Genomic DNA, 21,366 nt, shown 5'->3' with positions numbered 1-21,366 from the left:
CTGCTTAAGTGATGTTTACTCACTTAAATAGCTTTAAAGAAGAAATAAGACAAATAATGAAAAGTAGGTCTACAAAGAGTTATTTGCCATGCCATCTAAAAGTTGTCTCCTGCTTTCATTGGGATTACATTTCCATTACCAGACGTTGCAGACACACAGGGTAGCTTTGCCCACAATGCCCAGTTTACAAGCTTCCCAGCCAGACGCTCTTCAAAGCACATCGCCTTTGGACTAATCCGCCAGGAAGTGGTATTATGACTGATATTAGCAACACTTCTTCCAATAGCTATGTCTGCAGCAGATCCAGGTGCTACCAAAATGGTCATCTCTTTCCCTTCTGTGCCACTTTGAATTTTCAACCAAGTCTTCCACAATTTAAGACCCGGAAGTTTCCTTTGCAAGGCTGAAACTGAACAGGCATTGTTTTGTTTTTTAAGTTAATGCATTTGACAAGCCAGAGGAATTTGCCCTTATAGTGAATGCAGGGGCCTCAAATTGCTTGGCCCAATATCAAAGTGTGTGTGTGTGTGTGTGTGTGTGTGTGTGTGAGAGAGAGAGAGAGAGAGAGAGAGAGAGAAGTATGTGATAATCTAAGATGGTTAAGGAAAATCTTACTGCATGGCTTCCAGTTTTGCCTCAAAATAACGGCACCCCTTCTTGCAAAATAATCCAACACAGCGACAAGTCAAATGATAGGCACTGATTAGCAAGCTTTAAAGGAGCTCTTAGGAAGCTCATTGCAATGTACCAGAAGTGAACAAGGCAAGAATTATTAAAGCAGAACTTTGTCAATGAACCCTAATTAAGGATTAGCCTTCTGGGATACGATAAGGCTGTTTTCAGATAAGGCAAATTTTAACAATAAAAAAGAAGAACTCTCACCAAGATTAAAACACTGTTCCACTTTTCAAATAATCAAGGGGATTTTCCAACAATGCTGAGTTCTAACTGACCTGACAGCATATTTCTTTGAGGTTGTCTTTGATATAAAAAAAAAAATTACAAATCACGACTTTGACAGATGGCAGATGCACTGCTTTGTGTATATATAATTTTTTGAAGCCGTGGAAGCCAGTTTTTTTAAAAAAATATTTTATCTTTGGCACATGCTACAATTGCAACACATTTTAGGGTGCATTCACAAGAATTCACTTTGGCTAAATGTCTTATGCATTTCATTGTTTTCAGGTGGTTTTAAACGTTTTAAAAGTTTTGATTATGTTTTTATTACATGTGTGCTTGCCACCTGGGCTTCCTCTGGAAGGACAAGATATAATAAATTTTATAAATAATACCCTTTTGTCAACACTTTCAGAGTTAATTGGAAAAAAATATGCAAGACTACCATGGGTTGTATCCAACTAAGTTATACCCAGCGTAGGCCAATTCAAATGAATGGACCTTAATAAGCCATGCCCTTTCATTCAGTGGGTCTACTCTGAGTATGAAAACATAGTAACCTACATTCCGCAAACCTACCATTCCCATAATACTATAGAGTACAATAGAATACATTCTACTATAGAGATCAGACTCCTGATCAACAATCACAGCTTGTTTATCCAAAGAGTCTAAAAAGAAAAACTGTTTAGTTCATCAGAACAGCAATCCAATATTCCTGTGCCTGAACTACAGAAAATTAAGAGAAATTGTTAGTGAAAGCACGGGTTCAGAAACAATTGAGATGATGAAGCCAGAACAGTGTGATTTATATACCAGCTAAGTGTCCATTTGACAGCTCTAGGCAAATCACTGATAATGGCCAAATTACAGTTCCTTAAAAAACCAGAAAGAAGAACTTAAAACATGGAGTAAGTAGAAGATTTGATTTTGCCATGTGACTGATGTGCAAGACTTAAAAAGAAACACGCAAAATCATAGCTTAGGAGCACAATTGCCTCAAATTTAGCTGAATAAACTTTGGTGAAAGATAAATTCAGACACTTGTACTATCTGGGAAGTACAAAGTAGTAGCCGTAGGGATAAGAAATTTTAATAGCAATTTTTCCCAAAGAGTGCTCCCTTAAAAACTCTGTTTTAGAAGCAGTAAAAACAATTGGGGAGTGGGAGCTCACCAGTTCACAGCTAAGCCTACCACAACCTTTTAGTCTGGGAGCTAACCTCAGGAATAAGCTTGGATTTGTCTCATTCTTTTAAGTTTTAGCTGAGCAATCTGACTTGTCTCATGTAGGCACCTAGTGATTCTTTAGAAGCCATCTTTAGGTACCTCAAAATCCCGTGGAAGGTTTCTCACATTAAAAAGCCCTACTAAACTGTTTGTGACAGATGTTTTATTCAGCGGGAAATTATAATTTTTGCATATACATTGCACAATTATGTACAGTAAATTTCCCATGTTAAGAATTCTGGAGTGCACAGAAAGTTATCAGTCCAAGATACATTATATATATTTATGTATATATTTAGAAGTTAAAATATAGACACTGAAAAGTGGAGTGAGGTTAATGAGGCGTTGAGTTTGTGAACGTAAGGAATACTGATAACGGAGTGTTCCAAAAAGTTTCTTTTAATAAACAAAACAACTAGTAAAGTTAATTGAAATATTTATAATACTATTCAGTCATTGCACAGTAGTTCCAATATACAATCAAGAAGATGCAGAGAACACAACACTTAATTTGGAAGAAAAAAAACCTATTGCACCCACAATTTAAATTTTTTCAATTTTTTTTGGAATTCTACTCTAGTAATATTTTATAAACATTTACAACACATCAGTAAACACAAAGTTCTACCTGCAGTGCAGCATAAAGGGGGGGGGGAGAGAAGGGGACCCTTCAGCTATCAAAATAGACAGTTCAGTGCCTGTTCACGGCACCCATTTACTCTAAAAGGAAGTTACTTCATTTATCAGCCATCATTCCTACAATGAGTAACGCAAGCTCCCTGTGTTCAGTTAATAATTAGTAGTTCTCTGGTTATTATATGCCTCTCTGCTCTCTTCACTCTCTTCACTACGACGGCCCGCTGCTCAATGCTACGTGTTGTGGCGCTTTGGCCTCAGTGCTCGTAGCATCAAGCTCTGGCAAGGAGCATTCCCCCTGCTCAGTGGCCTGTCAAGTAGTCCTGTGTTGAATCCGAAGCAAAAGAGTCTGCATCCTCGTTGTCCGAGTCATCGCTACTATCGTCAGCGGTCGGCTCTCCCGTCAGCGCTATTCGGGCATAGTCGTCAGTGTCTATCGATTTACAGAAATGGATGGCGTATTTCAGTTTCTCTTCCAGCACCTGTTTGCAAGAATACCTAGGCAGCTTCAGCAGAAAGAAGCACGTATAAGACTCTGGGAGGAAGTGGTCTGGAGGATTGTATTTATCGAGAACCTGTCAGGTCAAAAGAGAAACGGAAATGTCAGTTTTGCTGAATCAGCCACCACAAACAGCACCTTTGCGGCAAATCATATGAACACACTTGGGTGTTTTTCCCCTCTCCCTCTCGCCAAGAAAAGCAACCCCCTTACAATTTGTATTTTCACTTCCTTATTATGTGCATCACACGCCTTCTTAAACATTGTTTTAAAAACCGAACTTTTTCAGCCTACGCTATCTTGCCATCCTTTTTTTTTTCTCTCTCTCTCTCTCTCCTTGTCATTGGCTGACTTAAGCCATTAATATGAAAAAATAATAATCCTTCACGAAAAATATTTAACTTTTTAAGTTCACCTCAAAGTAGGCAACTGTTGCCAGTGGAAACACAAGTCACCTATTCAGTAGAAAAATCATAAGATCAAGAAATGTCTGTTAATGCTGTAATCACAAACAATGCATTGTACAGTAAGTTTGGAGCCAGCTAGGGCATTCAGGCTAAATTTAAACAGCAGTTATAGAGGAAAGGGCAAACTGCAACTGTAGCAAGAAAATCTCTAAAAGTACAAATTTTCCAGGCAATTCCAGGAGGTTAAGAGTTGCCTGCTCTTTTCTTGTAGAGCACCATGCACACACAAGGATTTCATACAGTACATGCAGAATCCAAGAGAAAAAGGAGCAATGGTAATCAAAAAAATAAATAAAAATGGTACAGGCTGGAATTTCATTAGCGCTCATTGCGGTCCACAATCCACCTGGAACTCTCCATGTCGTACCTGGATGACAAAGTCCCTGCCTCTGAAATCTGCAATTGTTCGAGGTAGCCTGGTCCTGCCCCACACAAAGCGCAGAAAGAGAGAGCGTTCTGTGTTGGAAAAGGACTCCATCACCTCCCAGAACCACTGTATAAGAGAAGCGGTGGGCTCGATCCCTTTATATGTGGCCACAGATTTCAGAAGATGAAGAGGGATATCTGGACTTCCACAGACCTGCGGGGGGAAAGCAGAGAACAGAATAATGCCAAGGGAATCTATCATAAATGAGTGTGTGCTCATGTTGGTTTTTTCCCAGTGAGAACATTACTGCTTACTATTAGGCATCATCACAACTGTGTTTTAAAGCACATTAGAAATGGAGAGCTTTTAGCAACTGATAACAATGATTAGTCTGCAGTGATGCATTAAGATCAGGTGAGTATGAGTGATAATGTTGTGTATATAAAATTCCCCCAGTCCCCAAAATTTGGAGCTATGTCTACAAACCTTCGGTAGAGGAAGAATTCTTTTTCAACAAATGCATTAAATAACCAATGCATTTATATTGTATTTTTTTATGTGTCTAAGCATTCAAATTGTGTACGCACATTTACACATGTGCGCAAACACACATCACACTGAACCCACAAGCGTCCAGGAAACATCACAAAAAGGGGTGGAATGGAGCAGGGAAAGAACAAGGCGTTTGCAGGCTTTTCCAATGGTGGCTCAAATGTACACGATTTCACTGACACCCCTGTGTGAATTGGGGGTTGTCTGTATTTGTGATTTTTTTTAAAAAAAAGGTTTCTTAATTTGTAATCGCTCAAAATATAGCAAAAACAAGAGAGTCTTCTATTTTAAAAAAGTGCCCCACTATTTCCTGAAATCCTGTAATGTTAAAGGTAAACATGGATTTTTAGGACCACTGAACAGAGAATGCATATTCTTAATACTGCATGTGAAAATATGTGGGATCAGAGTTCAAAGTAGCATCTAGCCTAACTCAATTTTACTCTTCACATTTTGCATTTTTTCCTGAAGCTGGAATGTCATATTCCATTTTTAGAGCCCAGGAATTGAAAAACATGGAGTGGTTTGCTGCCGTTAGTCCTACCAGGTCCTCAGTTTTAGTTCCTCACCTCACCTGTGTGCAAGCTAGTGCATATTTAGAGCTATATGTTGTTGCCATTTTTAAACGTGTCTGCAAAGCTGTATTACACAGTAGCCATACTAGCACCGCACAGGAGAGCCTGGCTTTACAGCCATAAGCATACCCCACCTTTGAGGATGGCCTACAAACCGAAAGGAGCAAAAAGGAATTCACTGTTCCCGACAGAAGTAACAGATGACTTGGGCCAATTCTCCCCCACTCTTCATTATATATCAGCCGCTAAGACTGCAAGCCAATGACTTGGCCCAAAGTTTAATCCATGCTTTTTTTTAAAAAAAAAAAAGTACACAAAGCAACCTTTGTAGCACATGCCGATGGGGCAATTGTGTAAGTCAGAGTAATCTTAACCTTTGGCCAATAACAAGGCATAACCTACTGCAACTCTTTTGCTACATAACAAGTTCAAGGAAATGTCCCGATTCACATACTTTGGGTTCTCAAATTTCATTGGCACCCGGTGCACCGTTAAATTCTGCCCCCCCCCCCCGGTCTCTCACGCTCTGCTCCGCCAGTGCTGTTGTGCCGCCCCCTGCAGCTGAACTAGTCATGCAGCCCTAAAACCACCTCTGCACATATAGGCAGCCCCGCCGCCAATTTACGTGCGCTCAAGTCATGCGCTGCACCAGAAGGCTGGAAGTGCGGAGGGGAGACTTGAAGAGCCTCAACAAAGCCCCGCTACGCCTCCAGTCCATAAGGAGACCTTCCTCAGAGCCCAAAGACGATGTCTGAGGAAGAACTCTACGTGAGAGGTACAGAAGGCGCTCCCCATTTACACAGATTTCACTTTTGTACGAAGGGAGTCACCTGTACTAATATTTGGCCTGGGCTTTTGCCTTTCGCTTTTTTACTAAGTTGCCCCGAAGTAGTGATGGCTGCACATACATACCATTGTTTCCAGCTCATATCCTGTGAAAAGGGAAAGAAGTGGAACAGGAACAACGCGGGCCATCCCTTCCCGAACTGCCGCGACTTGCTCATCGAATTCATGAAGTCTGCCAAAATACACACATTTTATGAGGGAAAGGGATAGTCATTGATATGCTTGTTAATTATATGGATCTATAGGAGGAATGAAAAGAGGCTTAAAAGAATTCTGGAGCAAGTACTCATAATAAACTGGTCTATGATCCCGAGAGCTTTTAGGAACATAGGAAGGTGCCTTATATATCAGGTCAGGTCAGGGTTTCCCAAACTTGGGTCTCCAGCTGTTTTGGGACTACAACTCCCAACATCCCTAGCTAGCAGAACAAGTGGTCAGGGATGTTGGGAACTGTAGCTGGAGACCCAAGTTTGAGAAACTCTGGGTCACATCAATGGTCCACCTAGGTGAGCGTTATTTACACTGATTGACAGCAGTTCTCCATGATTCCAGGCAGGAGTGTCTCAGCGCCACACGGAGATGGCAGGGACTGAATCTCTGTCTCTTCGCATGCAAGACACGAGGCTTTGCCGCCGAGCTACAGACTTCCCCCATGATAACCCATGATCAGGGCTCTAGGGGAAATGCAAATGATCGCGGGACGAAAGCAGGAGAATAGTAGTGTTCCACAAACCTATAGTTTATCGCCAGCCTCACATACTCCGCACGATTATCCAGTGTAATATGGGCGTATTTGGAACTAAGCTGAATGTCTTGACCGCTCGCATTTGGCACTGTGAAAGGCAGGCTCATGGCTTCAAATTCTTCGGAAGTAGCTTCATTGTCTCGGATGTACATAAGCCCAGGAATGAAATCCTTATCAACCTTTCAAACGAAGAAAAAAAATACAAACCCAAGTAAAGCCTTTACCACAAAATACTTCTAAATCCAACATGGGCTCTTCATGGTTCTGTAAGCAAGCCTGCACGCTTGCAGAATCGCAGGAGATAGTGGGAAATTATTTCTAAAAACCAGCCAGAGATGTTATAAAGCCCTGTTTTTGCAAATCACCTGAAGATACCTACCCGGGAAGTGTTGGCACACAGACAGTCACTGAAGTACAGAAGATTATAGGAGAGCTATTCTGGGCTCCAGCAATTGTTAAGTATAATAGGAGAATGAAAATACACATAGAGATGAGCAAAACAGAAAATCTCCAAAAAGAAATTATTTCGTAAGGAACTTATTTTCTAAGAAATGACATCCAGAAGACACAGTGGATGTGTGTTCAGCAAGGGTTGCCAAGCACCACATGCTGCCCCTGAAAGGGCACCCCAGATTCTGAACTTTATTTTCTTCACACACACAAAAAGTGAGCCTTTAGTCCTCCTAGAAAGCAAGCTATGGGACAAGATGAGCAGGTCCTTTTTAAGCAACATCTGTGAAATGGGAGTGGCATGGACACCTTGTATATATTTCCCGTTACTAAGAAATGCTTCCTGTTGTCGTTAAGACAACAGCAACAGCAGCAGCAGCAGCAGCAGCAGCAGCAAGGGTGGGTGGGTGGGTGTGGGTGTGAGAGGGGGGGGGCATAACTGACTTCCCACTATAAGCATAAAGTTATTGGGGTGGTTCTGTCCAATTTTGTGCAACCCTACATTCTCCATGGCAGCCATTTTGTGTTATAAAAGTTGGTGTGCAGCTACCATCTTCTCTACCCAGAAAGCCACCAGTGGCAGAACCACCAGCAGAAACATTCAAGTCTGGATTAAGTTAAATTCAGTTTAACTGAGGGCTGACCTGTGGCAGAGCAGAAATTTATTCTTACACCCACCCACACTCAGCTGTATTAGGTTACAGACTAAGGGTAACCAAGATCCACAAATGTGAACTGCAATTACACACTAGTCAGACATTAACTTGTCAACGTGGTTTAAGGTGGGGTGTGCCACTGGCTCACATTCACTCACCTGTCGCTCCCTTCATCTTTTCCTATCCCATCTCTTATCACAGCTAGAAAGCAGCATCTTACCCATTCAAATACAGAGTAGGCTTCTGGCAATAAATATGGCCCCCTAGCTGTAGTGATAACCAGACCAAGCAAAGGTTTTACATTTCACTAGTATTTACACGGATGAACATAAGCTTATGCTTGCCTCACTGAGATCAGCGATGGTTAAGTTCATTCCTGCCAGCTGTTTCCACACAGGTTCTGCAAGGTTGAGGCTCAGAGGACTCCCAGTCCGAATGGCAATCCCCAGCAAAACCCCTTTTTTTTAAGACAAAGAGAGAAGTTTGTACGTGTTATTCAATGAAAGCTTTGCAAAGACTTTAAAGATGTGGCAATGACGATGTGGCAATTACCCAGGAAACGAAACATGTTCATGTGCAACAAAGACTTTGCTGCAGGGTTTAAGAGAAAGCAATCTCTGTTTGCTCCAGATTCATCCCGTCCGTTGGGAGTCACAATCAGAAGTGGCGTCAGCCCGTTCTGAAGTTCCTCGCACATTTCTGCTATTGATTCGCTGTAGCCTCCACCGCAATCATCTACAGATTCACCTAAGGCAAAAAAAAGAAGAGGCATAAACTTCAGTGTTAAGGATAAATTAATTTGAGAGCCACTTACAGCTATGTCAGGTTGCAGGTGGGAATTACATGCAGTGCAAATGTATAATTCCCAAATGTGTTGTTTTTTTGTTTGTTGTGGCCTCACTTCCAATCTCCAGGGACAGAACAGGTCACATATTTCAAAGAATTTATTGGCCATAGGAATGCATTAGTCCTACCAGGACTCATATGTTGCAGAAGTATTTGTTTTTTGTTATTTTATTTATTTATTTTATTTTATTTTATTTATACCCTGCCCTCCCTGGCCAAGACCAAGCTCGGGGCAGCTAACATCAGGTATAAAAACAATTGGTTAAAATACAACTTAAAAACAAGATTAAAATACTACTTAAAATGCAGCCTCATTTCAGTGGAAGCCCAGATCAAAAACTGCTTGCAGGGAGAAAACGTCAAATCTTCCCCAAGGCCAACTATCCAGACTGGTCCTACGTGGGCCAGAAAAGCCAGGGAAGTCCCCAAATAGGGGTTATTATTTATTTAATTAGCAAATAGCTTCCCATAAAACAAAACAACAACAACAAGCTGTAATTGTGAACAAGCCTTAGGTATAGCCCTCAGTTAATGAGGAAAAGGCTTATCCACGATGGTTGGGACAACATGCTAAGCCAAACCTTGGTTTAGCTAAACATAGGGTTGCAGAAAGAAGGGCAGGTTAGGGGGATTGGGAGCCAAGCACTTGCAAGCTCCTCTCCAAGAGTTTGCACTTTCATGCAGCTTTCTGCATTGCATGAACCAGATCAACATATTAAATAAAATACCAAAGGAAAACTTTACAATATGCATAACTGATTTCATCATGGGTATAAGAATCCAAGTTCAGCCCTAAATTAAATTAATTTCAGATTTAATCTGAAATTCATTTTTCCCCACCATTAGTACAAAGTGAAATACAATTCATAAGGCACTGCACATTTGTGCTACGGGTTTGATTTATACAACTATTATTTAGCTGGCATGGCTTTCCATTTGAATATTACAAGTATGGAAGCATTTTGATTGATAACTAGTTTACAAAATTTTAGTACAATTGCCAGTACAATTGCCAGGGCTTGTTCATGCATTTTTTACGTTTCTACTTTTCTCTTCTATTGCAAAACACACTATTGAAGAAAAAGGGGGAAAAATGCTGGACAAGTTAAGACATACTGGGGGGGGGGGGGAATACTTACCCACAAATTTGACTTTCCAAACACGATGAGGTAGGAGAAGACTGTCTGGGCTGAAGGAGCTCATTTTAGCACACATCTGTCCAAAAACAGATTTTGTGCCATCGGGGCCAGCCAATCCTCCTTTACTTCTGGAACGCTTTACCTGATAGTAAAAGGAAAGAAAGCACACCTTAATCACACAATTCAAATTTCACAGACCAAACACTTGATGCTTAATGAACAGTACTGGGATACTTGTAGTAATGTGGAATCTCTGTGTGTGCGTGTGCATCTCAAGGGAGTGACTTTATTTCAGAAGGAATTTTTGAAGGCATACATGTTATGTGGAAAAAAAATAACAAACAGCTCAGCACCTACATAGAGGAAATTGTGACCAAAAAGAGGTAGTGAAATGATGACCCCTAGAACTTCTTTTAGGAGAGTACAAGAGTTGCTTTTCGATCTTGCAACTTCCCCTGAACTGTTTTTCTGCAATAAATGCTCCGCAATTGTTTGGATCCCAGATTCAGCATTCCCAGTTAAGAAAGGTGGCTCCAGAGATGGATTGAACACTCTGCCTGAGATTCAGGAGCATCACTTCTGGATAGAGTCAACAATACTTATACAGTCGTACCTTGGAAATCGAACAGAATCCGTTCCGGAAGTCCGTTCGACTTCCAAAACGTTCAAAAACCAAAGTGTGGCTTCTGATTAGCTCCTGCAGGAAGCTCCTGCAGCCAATCGGAAGTCGCAGAAGCCCCGTCGAATGTTTGGCTTCCAAAAATCGTTCGCAAACCAGAATAGTCACTTCCGGGTTTGCGGTGTTAAGGAGTCAAAACGTTCGAGAACTAAGCTGTTCGAAAACCAAGGTACGACTGTAGAGGGATACAGACAGAGGTAGAGAGATCTTTAGTGTTCTGCAGAACATTCACGTTTTCCTATGGAAAAAAGCTTTTTCCATCTCATATCTTTGACCTCTCTTTGAAAACCACAGTAAGGCTATTGCAATGTTTAAACTTTACGACAGGCCAAATCCCAATGCAGTGTTGGTGTTAAAATATTCCTCTACGCTTAACAGCATATGCGAAATTTAGAGCATTTCCCACCATACCCCTGCCATAAATTCAGTCCTCCCACCCCTCCCTATGCCACAAAGGCAGGCAGGCAGGCAGACTGACTACTCTGTCATTCAGGTAGACCTGGCAATATGCTCCACATTATCACAAAACCAGCCAAGCTTCCTTTCTACGTTTTAGTCAGTGTATTAAAACAATACTTCATATTCAGCCTTTGAAGAAATTTCTTTTGAAAAGGCACATTTGGCCTGAGGCTTGGCATTCAGCTTTCCCGCGTCACTGGAAGTTCTTCTCCTAACCCACATCCTCCTCAATGTGACCCCATGTGATGCCCAAATGTTTGTTTCCTGGGCCTTAAGAGTACTCAAGGCAATCTGAAGTTCTCCCAAGCTATGTAAGCAAAGGCAGCCCAAGATCATGTGGGAATAAAAGGTACAAAGATGAGAGAAAGCACACTTTTTATATCATATCCGACTCCAGGGCTTTAACAAAAAAAAAGCTACACACAGAGATGCACAGTACAGGAGTGGCCATTTGATGGATTCCCTGGTTCTTTTCAGGTTAGCTTTCCTTTTTTTAAACAAAACAAAGAACAAGCACACTATAGAAACCAACACGACAAATGAACCTCACAAATAAGTAAATAATATTACACGAACAGTAGAAAATTCATGGAAGAAAAGTTTGTCCATTTGCTCCTCCCTGCTGTGAGATTTTAGAGGTTGCTGACAGAGGGAGGAACCATTCAAAATTGGGAGGAGCCCCATGAGATTTTGGGGCAAATAATCTGTAAGCCGCCGCCAGAATGGCTGGAGAAACCCAGCCAGATGGGCAGGGTATAAATAATAAAAGTATAATTATTACTGTCTACCCAACTGCATATTTTCCAGGATACCCCTCATCCCCCGCACCTCTAGAAGTTAACTCAGGGAGCAAAATGGCTGCATGGGAGAGGAAGGAATGGCAAGCTTTTGTTACATCGACTTGCCCTTGTTCACTTATATTTTAAGATCCAAGCCATTCACTGGATATTGGTTAAGAAGCACTCTCTTCAGCATGTTAACTCAAAGTGTTAAGTACTTTATAAATCAGGGTTGGGACCCTTCCCCACACCCACCCCCACAAAAAAAAGGCTGCATTCCCTCGGAAGAAATCTGTTGTGGGGGCAGCATGCCAATGGTGGTAGGGGACACAGCCATCCCACCCCTCTCTCACAACCCCATCAATCCATTCCATTCTCTATCGCTCTTCCTTACATTCACCTCTCCCGGTATAACAATTAAGAAGAAGAAGAGAAGAGTTTGGATTTGATATCCTGCTTTATCACTACTCTAAGGAGTCTCAAAGCGGCTAACATTCTCCTTTCCCTTCCTCCCCCACAACAAACACTCTGTGAGGTGAGTGGGGCTGAGAGACTTCAGAGAAGTGTGACTAGCCCAAGGTCACTCAGCAGCTGCATGTGGAGGAGTGGGGATGCAAACCTGGTTCACCAGATTACGAGTCTATCGCTCTTAACCACTACACCACACTGGCTCTCTTTGGGGGAGCACATAGTTTTCCTCCAAACAAATCTACTTGCTGCATTGGGGAAGGATTGGGGGGGCATGTAGAAGGATAACCTTCCCCAGCTGTAACACACACACACACACACACACACACTAACACTTATACAACCATTAGTCATTGAAAAAATTCATATTGGCACTAAGGAAACTTTTTCTTAAAAGCCTAATAGCCATGCAGGGGAGAGATTTTCAAAGAGGAGGTCATAATTAGGCTTGGAAGAAAAGGTTCCATCTCACAAACACTGAAATCATATTTGATGAAAGATCAGGTCTGCATTCACCTGCCACAGCCCGCTGGGTGCCGGCATGTCTGTTGAACATCACTTCTGAGGAGATACCCAGGCACACAACCTAACTTTAGAAAGCCTGATCTGCACAATCTTTACCATTCACAACCACTGAGCTGCATCACTGATCAAGATGGGCTTCACTTTTCTCAGTTTCACCAGCTGACGAAGCCTTTGTTGGCCCAGCCATTTACCGGCTGGTTAAGGCTGAGAATATATTTGTTGGGATTTTACTATAGGTGTTTTATTTCATAATGCTTTGTGTACCCCGCTCTGGGCCTGTCGTACAATGAACAGCAGATGAGAATATTTTAACAAAATGAATTAAGTTCAGGCTGTTTATGTACATAAAACCCTATTTATGGGGCATCAGGTAGCCACAATTTCAGTCCTTTATCACGCATAAATGGAGCTGGAATCACATCTGCATAGGTGTCTTATTGCCTCCAAAACATTTTTTAATATACATCTTGGAGCTTTTCCAAAGGACCATAACGTGGCTGCTGTCATCATAATTTGTTAGAAAAGAGCAGCACACAAAGCTATTAGCATTACAAGTGCTCACCCCACCCCCAAACTGAGCACTTGTAATGCTAATAACTTCTTGGGCCATCTTTTTTCTAATCAGTTATGATGACAACTACCATGCCTATTGCCTGAGCACAAAGCCCTGCAAAGTTTTCGCGCAACAACAGATTCATATTCAAGGCACTCAGAGAGCACAGCATTCTGACCTGAATTCTGTTGAGTTCTACCACAGGCCCATGTTGGCGATCTCTCACCATAGTTGCTTGCACAACCTTTCTGAAAGCCGCCTCCTAGAAAAAGGAGAAAATAAGGTGTTGAGAATGCAATCCTATTCTTGAGTTATGTTTGCCGGGTGGGATTGGCATTGCTACTGAAACCTCCTTGGGATCAGTCCACAGCCATTTTCAAGCAGCATAAACATTATGTCGACAAAAGAGGTAGCAACATGTTTTTTTAAATAAAAAAGAACTCCCATTGTTCAATTGGAAGCTCCATACAACTGCCCTCATCCCAACTGTGCAGCCACAAATGACTGTCCCGATGTCCCTGTCTGGGAAAACTCAAGGAGCAAGCAGATAGGAACTCAGTGACAAAAGATATAGCGACAAGGGTTCCATCTCCAAACAGCCAACATGTGAAAGTGGGAAACAAAACAAAAAGGAGCAGCATGTGAACAACACTTCATTTCTCAGAATCGTTACAGGCACCCCGTCTCAGGACTCCGGACACGAACACCCACAAGATACCTCAACCGTTACAATTTTGATTTCATGTACCGTAAGTAAGTAAGCAAAGCAATGGCAATCACATTTTGAAGATGTAAATTTCCCCTTAGCGTCTGACTCGCTCAGGAGGAAAAGATGCAGTCTGTTTTCTGGTAAAAATGTGAAATGCTGTTAAGCAGGTATGGACAAAAACGAAACAGGGAAAAACTTTGTCAGTAGATTCCCTGCTGTACCCGTGAAGTTCATAGAGAAGATCTGAAGGGTCTGTACAGAAGACCTGAAGAGAACTTAGGGCACCATTTGCATGTCATTACTGTGACATATTTTTCTTAGAAGGCCATTTTTAGTGGAGAAGCTGAAGTTGGGATAGATACCTTTCCTTGAGAGATCAAAATTCCACGTAACGTATCAAAGCCCACGGAAGGACCCTGGCCAGTTTCATCAAGGCGTCCCTCGAGATCAAACATGGGAATGCAAGGACAAAAGAGTTCGGAGATGTGGTGAAGGAGCAGCAATCTGTTTCTTAAAGCAATTATAGGAATTTCCTGTAGATGATTGTACTCCATAGGAACCTGGAACAAGAACATTGTTAGGGTTTAATGAGCACTGAATAAGTCATACGCTAAATGAGATGGTATCAGGCACAGTCCATTTAGCTAGCATATCCACTGAATATCCAGATATTGCCTTTGCTTGATATTTGTTATCTCCAAAGGTTTATACACGGCATAGCCAAGAAGGAATTTTTGAATACTTTTAGGGGCCAGAAAAGGTATCCTATCAATGTTGGCGAAATTACGACTACATTGCATAATACACAGCATGTTTTAAAGAACCAAAAAACAATCCTTCTGCTCTCCCTCACAATATCCATCCCATATTTCATCGATATATTCATGGCTCTTGTAGTAAAATTTAAGCATCCTTCTGGCACCTTTCTAATTTCTTGCTATCCAAGGGCACGGATGTTGCTCCTCCCATCATATTAGTCATTGCAAAGCAGTTTAGACTGACAAAAGCTCTCATTTGATTTATGCAAGTTTTCAGGAAGTTTCCATGGCTTTACAGTGTGAACAGGTATAAAACTCACAAGAGGGGCCTCAGGAAAGACACAGCAGAGCCCAAGCTATCCACTGTACCTATTACTACAATGTAAAAAAAAAACCCAACCCATGCACAGCCTTTCAGTGGTTTTTCCAAAATTCTTAACTAGTTCATTTACCCTCAGCTTCACTTGCCCCTCAGTGAAGTCGCCACAAAGCCAGATATGATTGACTATTGAAGCACTGCAATTGTATCCTGTTAGGCATGTGCCTCCTGACTGGGAACAACGATGCGCTGCTCTCATTTTCAAATGGCTTTGTCCTCAGTGGTGTAACAAAACCACATCTCATACCGACGTAGCAACATGGTGCCGCCTCGCTTCTAGGCTTTTCAACCACTTAAAAAGAAAATCTACTTTTGACCAAAAAAGCTGAAACAGGAAAATACTCGGCGTAGCCTTAACCATAATGCTAGGCAACTGCTAAGAAGATGTTACCGATGGGTAAGTGGGGGTGGGGGTGGGAACCAATAATTATTAACATAGAGCCATTGAGTGCTAACAGATTATACATTTCCCCAAGAGTTTGAACCAGATGTGGGGGATATTTGGTCACCCAGATGTTGTTGAACCCACTCCATCCTTGGCCATTGGGCCATGCTTACTGGGGCTGATGGGAATTGAAGTGCAGCAACAAATGGATAGTCAAAGGGTCCCCACACCTGGCTTAGACATATGGTTTAAAAAGCATATTTTTACCTGGGTAGGGAGCTTGCCTGCATTAGCAGGCTTGCTGGTGGACCAGGCTAAGGTGTGTGCTGAGCCACAGGCCACTCTATTGATTTTTTTACCCTGAAGTGCTGCAACCAGGCGTGGCCTTTGGATAGCATTAGTTGTTCCATCTCCAAGCTGCCCTTCATCGTTATCTCCCCAAGTATATACTTCACCTAAGACAATCAAAATCTTTATTTCGCCACCAAATGATGACCAGTATAAAAAGTCACAATAATAGACAACATAAATCAGTTCAACATACCAATATCAACATTTAAACGTGTTTTTTTTATTATTTTAAAAAGCACAATCTTTTAAAAAGTAATTCGGAGCGACTTAGTGCTAATATAGTCCTGTGTGGAAAACAAACTGAAATAAATAGTTGAATGCAGAGAAAGGATTTGCAGAGCAACGCTAAGTACAGGAAGCTGGTGTCACTTGGGCTTTTGCCCTTAACTCAAAACTCCATGCAAGAGCCTCCAGGAGGAGCTACCATCAGCAGGTGAGTGTGGGTCCAAATTTTGATGTTACGGTCATAAGTTGCATGACTGAACTGAACCACATTTGGAATTGGTGTACATCTCCCTTTGCCATGTCCCAGAGCACTTCTTTTTGGGGACTTACATTGGTGTAAAGTTCCTGCAGCTTCTGTTCTAGTGGCTAAGCCCCTGCTGAACTGGGGGGAGGGACATAGCCCGGTGTAGCTCTGGCTCAGTTGGGGTGAGGGACATATAACAGCTCAGCCAAGAAAGCACAAGAACTGCTGACTCCAAACTTTATTACCCCCCGTGGATCCCAGGTTTGGACTGTGCTGGGAGAATGCTAATCGAGTGGGAATAATGTAATGGAGTTTGCATACAAAGTCACTGAGAGATAATCTGGGCATGAAATGTTCAAAGGGGCCACATCTGCCTTACTTATTTATTTGCGCTTGTGAGTATGAACATTTATTCGTGGAAGAGCCTCCATTCAATGGCAGAGCACCTGCTTTGCATGCACAGGTCCTAGACTCAATCCCTGGCGTCTCCAGGTAAATTTGGGAGGGATTCCTGCCCAAAAGCCATGGACAGGTCCTGCCAGTTCGTGTGGGCAATACTGAGCTACATGGACAGTTGGTCTGGATCAGTATAAAACAGCATCCCATGTACGCTTGTTAAATAGCCGTCCTCCTTTTTCCTGTCGCTGCCTCCTAATGCTGCTCTTAATTTAAAAAGCCAACCCCAAACCATTAAGATAGTGATACAAAACTTGCCATGTAATGTCTGCTTTGGTCCCCCTTGAGAGCTTAGGGAACCTACTGGATCAGAGCAAGGAATATCTCAGTCAAATCTGGCATGCTGCTGGGAAGCCTACAAAGCAAGACTTGAAGCCTTCCTTCCTCAACATTTTATCTCATAACAATTGTTGATCAGAGATACACTGTTCTCTTATATCACAATTATATATTTGCAACAAAGATGCTTCATTATTCGTAATTAGAACATCTTTTCCTTTCTCCCTTCCACATTCAAAATAAAAGAAGTCATGGGGTTGTTTGGTTTTTTACATACCGTCTTCAGTGCAACAGACACAGTGTAAAGAGCCAGTTGCAATAGCAATGACTTTCTTTCCTTGCAACCCCTGGACCTGTCGAGGTCTCCGGACGTGATCATCTGATCCATGCCCTAATCGATGGTAATCTCCTTTGCCCCTGTAATCGCAACACAAGTTTCAATCAGTGCATTTGTTTTCTCTTCAATCAATTGGCAATTCTTAGTTAGACTAGCCTGACTTGGGTGAATTAGGACACTCAGATCTTAAAGTTTCCTCTCCTAGAATTAACCAGCAAAAGGCTAGATAGGTTGTTCACAAAAGCCTCTTAGTTTTCGTATTAAATAAATGTGGCTTTGCAATGCAATATCTGTTGGGAACAAATTTAAGATAAAGTACCACTTGTTCTTTAACTTTTTTTTCCAAAATAGCATTTTTTAAAATTAAAGTGAAATCAAAACTAGTATAACCTGATGGCGCTTTTGCAGAAAAAAAACCCAAGACCCACAAAGAACTATTTTTACATTTCTCATATGAATTCATCCGCAATCACTGGCTCACTTACCAGGTATAGACTGCTCCAGACTTAGTAAGGGCTACAGAAAACTGTGAGCCACATTCTACTTTGACTACTCCAACTCCTGTGAGAGAATCGATCTAGGGAAGAAATGTTTGAACATAACTCAAAGGATAGGACAACTTCATAGCCCACAGCATATAGACACAGCTTAAAAATAAACTGGCATTCTTAGTCAGATAATGATTTTAATGTTGACTAAAATAAGTTTCTATTATAGTAACTTAAAAGAAATAATTTAAAATGATCTGATTCTCACCGCTCTAACTATTTTCTCCTGAGGACTTGTTTTAAAGAGGTACTATTCAATCACCCACAGAAAAAATAAACTAAGGAAATGAAATCAACATCTGGAGACAACTGCCAATGTTGTTCTCCCAAAGTGATCTCCAAGCAGGCTGGCAATAGCATATGGTAAAATCTCACATAGAAACTTGACAAGAAGTGCATTAGAGATTTGGAAAGAGAAGGATACGCTTAACTTTACTGAAGTAGTGGGAATATAACAAGCAAAATATACCAAAAACGAGGAAAATTTTCTGACTACTTTAACTGGACGCTATGGTGGATTTTGAAATTTTGATTTAAACTTTTTGGAGAGGGATGTACAGGCCCAAAGGGACAAAATATTGTAATAACAAAAAAAGGAGGATGAAACCCTCAAGAGACTTCTGCATGTTCTTATAAATCACATTTTGAGAATCAATCTGTCAAAGTCTTAGAATTTGTTGAAATGGTAACAGATTGGTGTACATATGTTTTTGTGATGGAAATGACATTGCGCCTCTCTTAAGACTTCCTCTTATGTGTATTGTTTAAGAAATGGAAGGAAATATCTTTGTAACTATGCTGGTGGAACAATAAATCCCCACTGGATGTCAGTATGTCAAAATTCATGCTGTTAAGACACTTGCATAACTTTTGATTTGTAACAGCTAATGGATCATTCTAACCTAAAAAGTAATATATAGCAGAGTGATTCTTAACCATGGTGCAAAAGTTATGGTCCCTTTTATCAAGGGCATGGCAATTTCATACTCAAAACACTAATAGGAAATTTTGAAATGTCAGCAAATCATCTCAAAAAAATGAAAATATTTTCATGGAATACTTTTAACTCAATAGCACATATAGTCATAGCATTCATTCTAATTCCATAACTCAGCTAGTTATAACTCAGTAAATAAAATCTGTTCTATTTACAGGTTGTCGAGTTCTGTCTCTCTTATTTCAGAAGTTTGAAACTCAAAATACCTTCATCGGTACTTTGCAGCCATCACTGCCCCCTCTCCCAAGTTTCCCATAGTCTCCATCTCCCCATGACCAAACAGTATCATCATCCGTCAAGCAGAGTGTCTGTGCATCTCCACTGCCACAGGCTATGTCAATCACACGGTAGCCCTGTAGTGCTTCCACCTAGAAGATAGGCAAGAGGTTTTTTAGGAAAGAAATCTCAATAACCTGAGCTTTAGGCAGCAAAAAATAACACAAGACGTACACTAACTTATGTAGGTCCCCTCATCCTTATGTAGGCCAACACCGAGGGCCTTCTGGTGGTTCCCTCACTGCGAGAAGCCAAGTTACAGGGAACCAGGCAGAGGGCCTTCTCGGTAGTTCACCCACCCTGTGGAACGCCCTCCCGCCAGATGTCAAAGAGATAAACAACAATGTGACGTTCATAAGACATCTGAAGGCAGCCCTGTTTAGGGAAGTTTTTAATGACTGATGTTTTAATGTATTTTTAATCTTTGTTGGAAGCTGCCAACAAAGTGGCTGGGGGAAGCCCAGCTAGATGGGCAGGGTATGAATATTATTATTATTATTATTATTATTATTATTATTATTATTAGTTCTTTCTCGCAAGGCAAGTTTATACTAGGAATAATGAATAATCCAGAATACTTGTATCAAGTAAACTAAATGTGTAAAGCAGGGGTCAGCAAACTTTTTCAGCAGGGGGCCGGTCCACTGTCCCTCAGACCTTGTGAGGGGCCGGACTATATTGGGGGGGGGGGATGAACGAATTCCTATGCCCCACAAATAACCGAGAGATTCCCCCCCAAACCGCGCGCACCTGCCAATCAGCTGGTGTCACTTATGTCAGCTGGTGGGTGGGTGGGCGGGAGGCCAGGGTTCAATTCTGCATTGGCTGCAGCTGCCTGTTGCCAGCAAGGGGCAGGTGCCTGCAGCCTAAGCAGCAGGATTTAACCCTCACTTGACAGATATGTGCAGGAGTTAAAATCCTGCTCGGCTTGGCCGTGTATGCATATTCCCAACAGCGAAAGGTGCATGCAGCCAAAGGGAGACTAGAAGATGCATTATTCCTGAGCACAGGGCTATGGTTCCCACACACCGAAAAGCCAGCAGGCTTTTTCATTGAAGTAAAGGGCTGTTTAACTGCCAAAGTGGCGATGGCCAACAAAGAAGGAGAAGGAATGAAGAAAAAAATAAAAGAAATGGTAAAGGAACTGAAATAAGTAAGAAACGAGAGGAAATCAATGAACCCAGGAAAGTGAAAGACGTACAGTGGGGAGGAAAGGTTTGTTGTTGTTGTTTAATTTTACCTCAGAGGTGGACCAATGTAAGGAAAGACACAGAAGGGAACCACAATACAGGCAAAGTAACAGAGTGATAAATAAATAAATAAAGAGGAATATTAGAAAAAGAGAAGACTTAACTGATCAGAAAACAGTAAAACAGTGAGAGCCGGGAGTGTCAAACTGCTCCGTCCAGGCAGAGGGAAAAAACTGGGGAGAAGCAGTCTACCTCCCACAATTCTTTGCTCCTGCCTGAGTCTTGTGCAAGAGGAATAGCCCAATCTGAAAACTTCAACCTCCACCGTAATAAATAGGAGGCTTTTGTAACCATTTTTTTAAAAAGTGACTGAAGCATATGACACCATCTCACCAATTTCGGTTTCAGCTGATCCTCGCTATCCCCATGGCCAAGTCGTCCGTATCTTCCCTTGCCCCACGTGTAAAGATCCCCTGCGGCAGTAATGCATGCGCTGTGCGCTCCACCTGCTGCAATGTCGACAACTTCTATGCCCCGCAGGGATTCAATGACTCGAGGACGATCGCAAGGACTAAAAAAGAAAACAAAATGAAAATGAGTACACAGCTTATTTATATAGTGTAAATATAGCAAAGTAACTGACGGCGATGGGAATAATTAAATCATAGCTTGAAAAAATCTCACAGCATAAACCACCCCCTAAACAAGCGTTTTGCCTGCAAATAGAGGATCGTAATGCAGAGGTCAAATGTTTCATTCCATTCCCATCCTGTGAAATGGCATGAGAGACTGCGTGGAGCAGGAGCCCATTCAGCCAAAGTTCCACACAGAGGCACACATTTTCCTCTGTTTTAAGATTCTGC

At 41.7% G+C, this 21,366-nt stretch overlaps 1 protein-coding gene across 11 annotated transcripts in view; it reads right to left on the bottom strand.

The window, feature by feature from the left end:
• Nucleotides 1–2,511: 2,511 nt before the first annotated feature.
• Nucleotides 2,512–21,366, bottom strand: part of HERC2 (HECT and RLD domain containing E3 ubiquitin protein ligase 2) — a 96,221-nt gene continuing 77,366 nt past the window's right edge. For all 11 annotated transcript variants that reach the window (XM_083437511.1, XM_083437512.1, XM_083437515.1 and 8 more), the window contains 14 exons: nt 20,897–21,074; nt 19,244–19,405; nt 17,978–18,069; nt 17,433–17,572; nt 15,868–16,055; nt 14,441–14,638; nt 13,548–13,631; nt 9,907–10,048; nt 8,474–8,668; nt 8,266–8,378; nt 6,804–6,994; nt 6,137–6,242; nt 4,098–4,310; nt 2,512–3,339 (listed from right to left, as the gene is read on the bottom strand). In XM_083437511.1, the coding sequence (XP_083293637.1) occupies nt 3,067–3,339; nt 4,098–4,310; nt 6,137–6,242; nt 6,804–6,994; nt 8,266–8,378; nt 8,474–8,668; nt 9,907–10,048; nt 13,548–13,631; nt 14,441–14,638; nt 15,868–16,055; nt 17,433–17,572; nt 17,978–18,069; nt 19,244–19,405; nt 20,897–21,074 (2,275 nt within the window). In that variant the 3' untranslated portion in view covers nt 2,512–3,066. The remainder of the gene's footprint in view (nt 3,340–4,097; nt 4,311–6,136; nt 6,243–6,803; nt 6,995–8,265; nt 8,379–8,473; nt 8,669–9,906; nt 10,049–13,547; nt 13,632–14,440; nt 14,639–15,867; nt 16,056–17,432; nt 17,573–17,977; nt 18,070–19,243; nt 19,406–20,896; nt 21,075–21,366) is intronic.

This window comes from Podarcis tiliguerta (genome assembly GCF_965153285.1).
Source record: "Podarcis tiliguerta genome assembly, chromosome: 4".
Lineage (NCBI taxonomy): Eukaryota > Metazoa > Chordata > Lepidosauria > Squamata > Lacertidae > Podarcis > Podarcis tiliguerta.
Note: the sequence above shows the minus strand (reverse complement) of the source record. Positions and strands in the feature narration are given on the sequence as shown.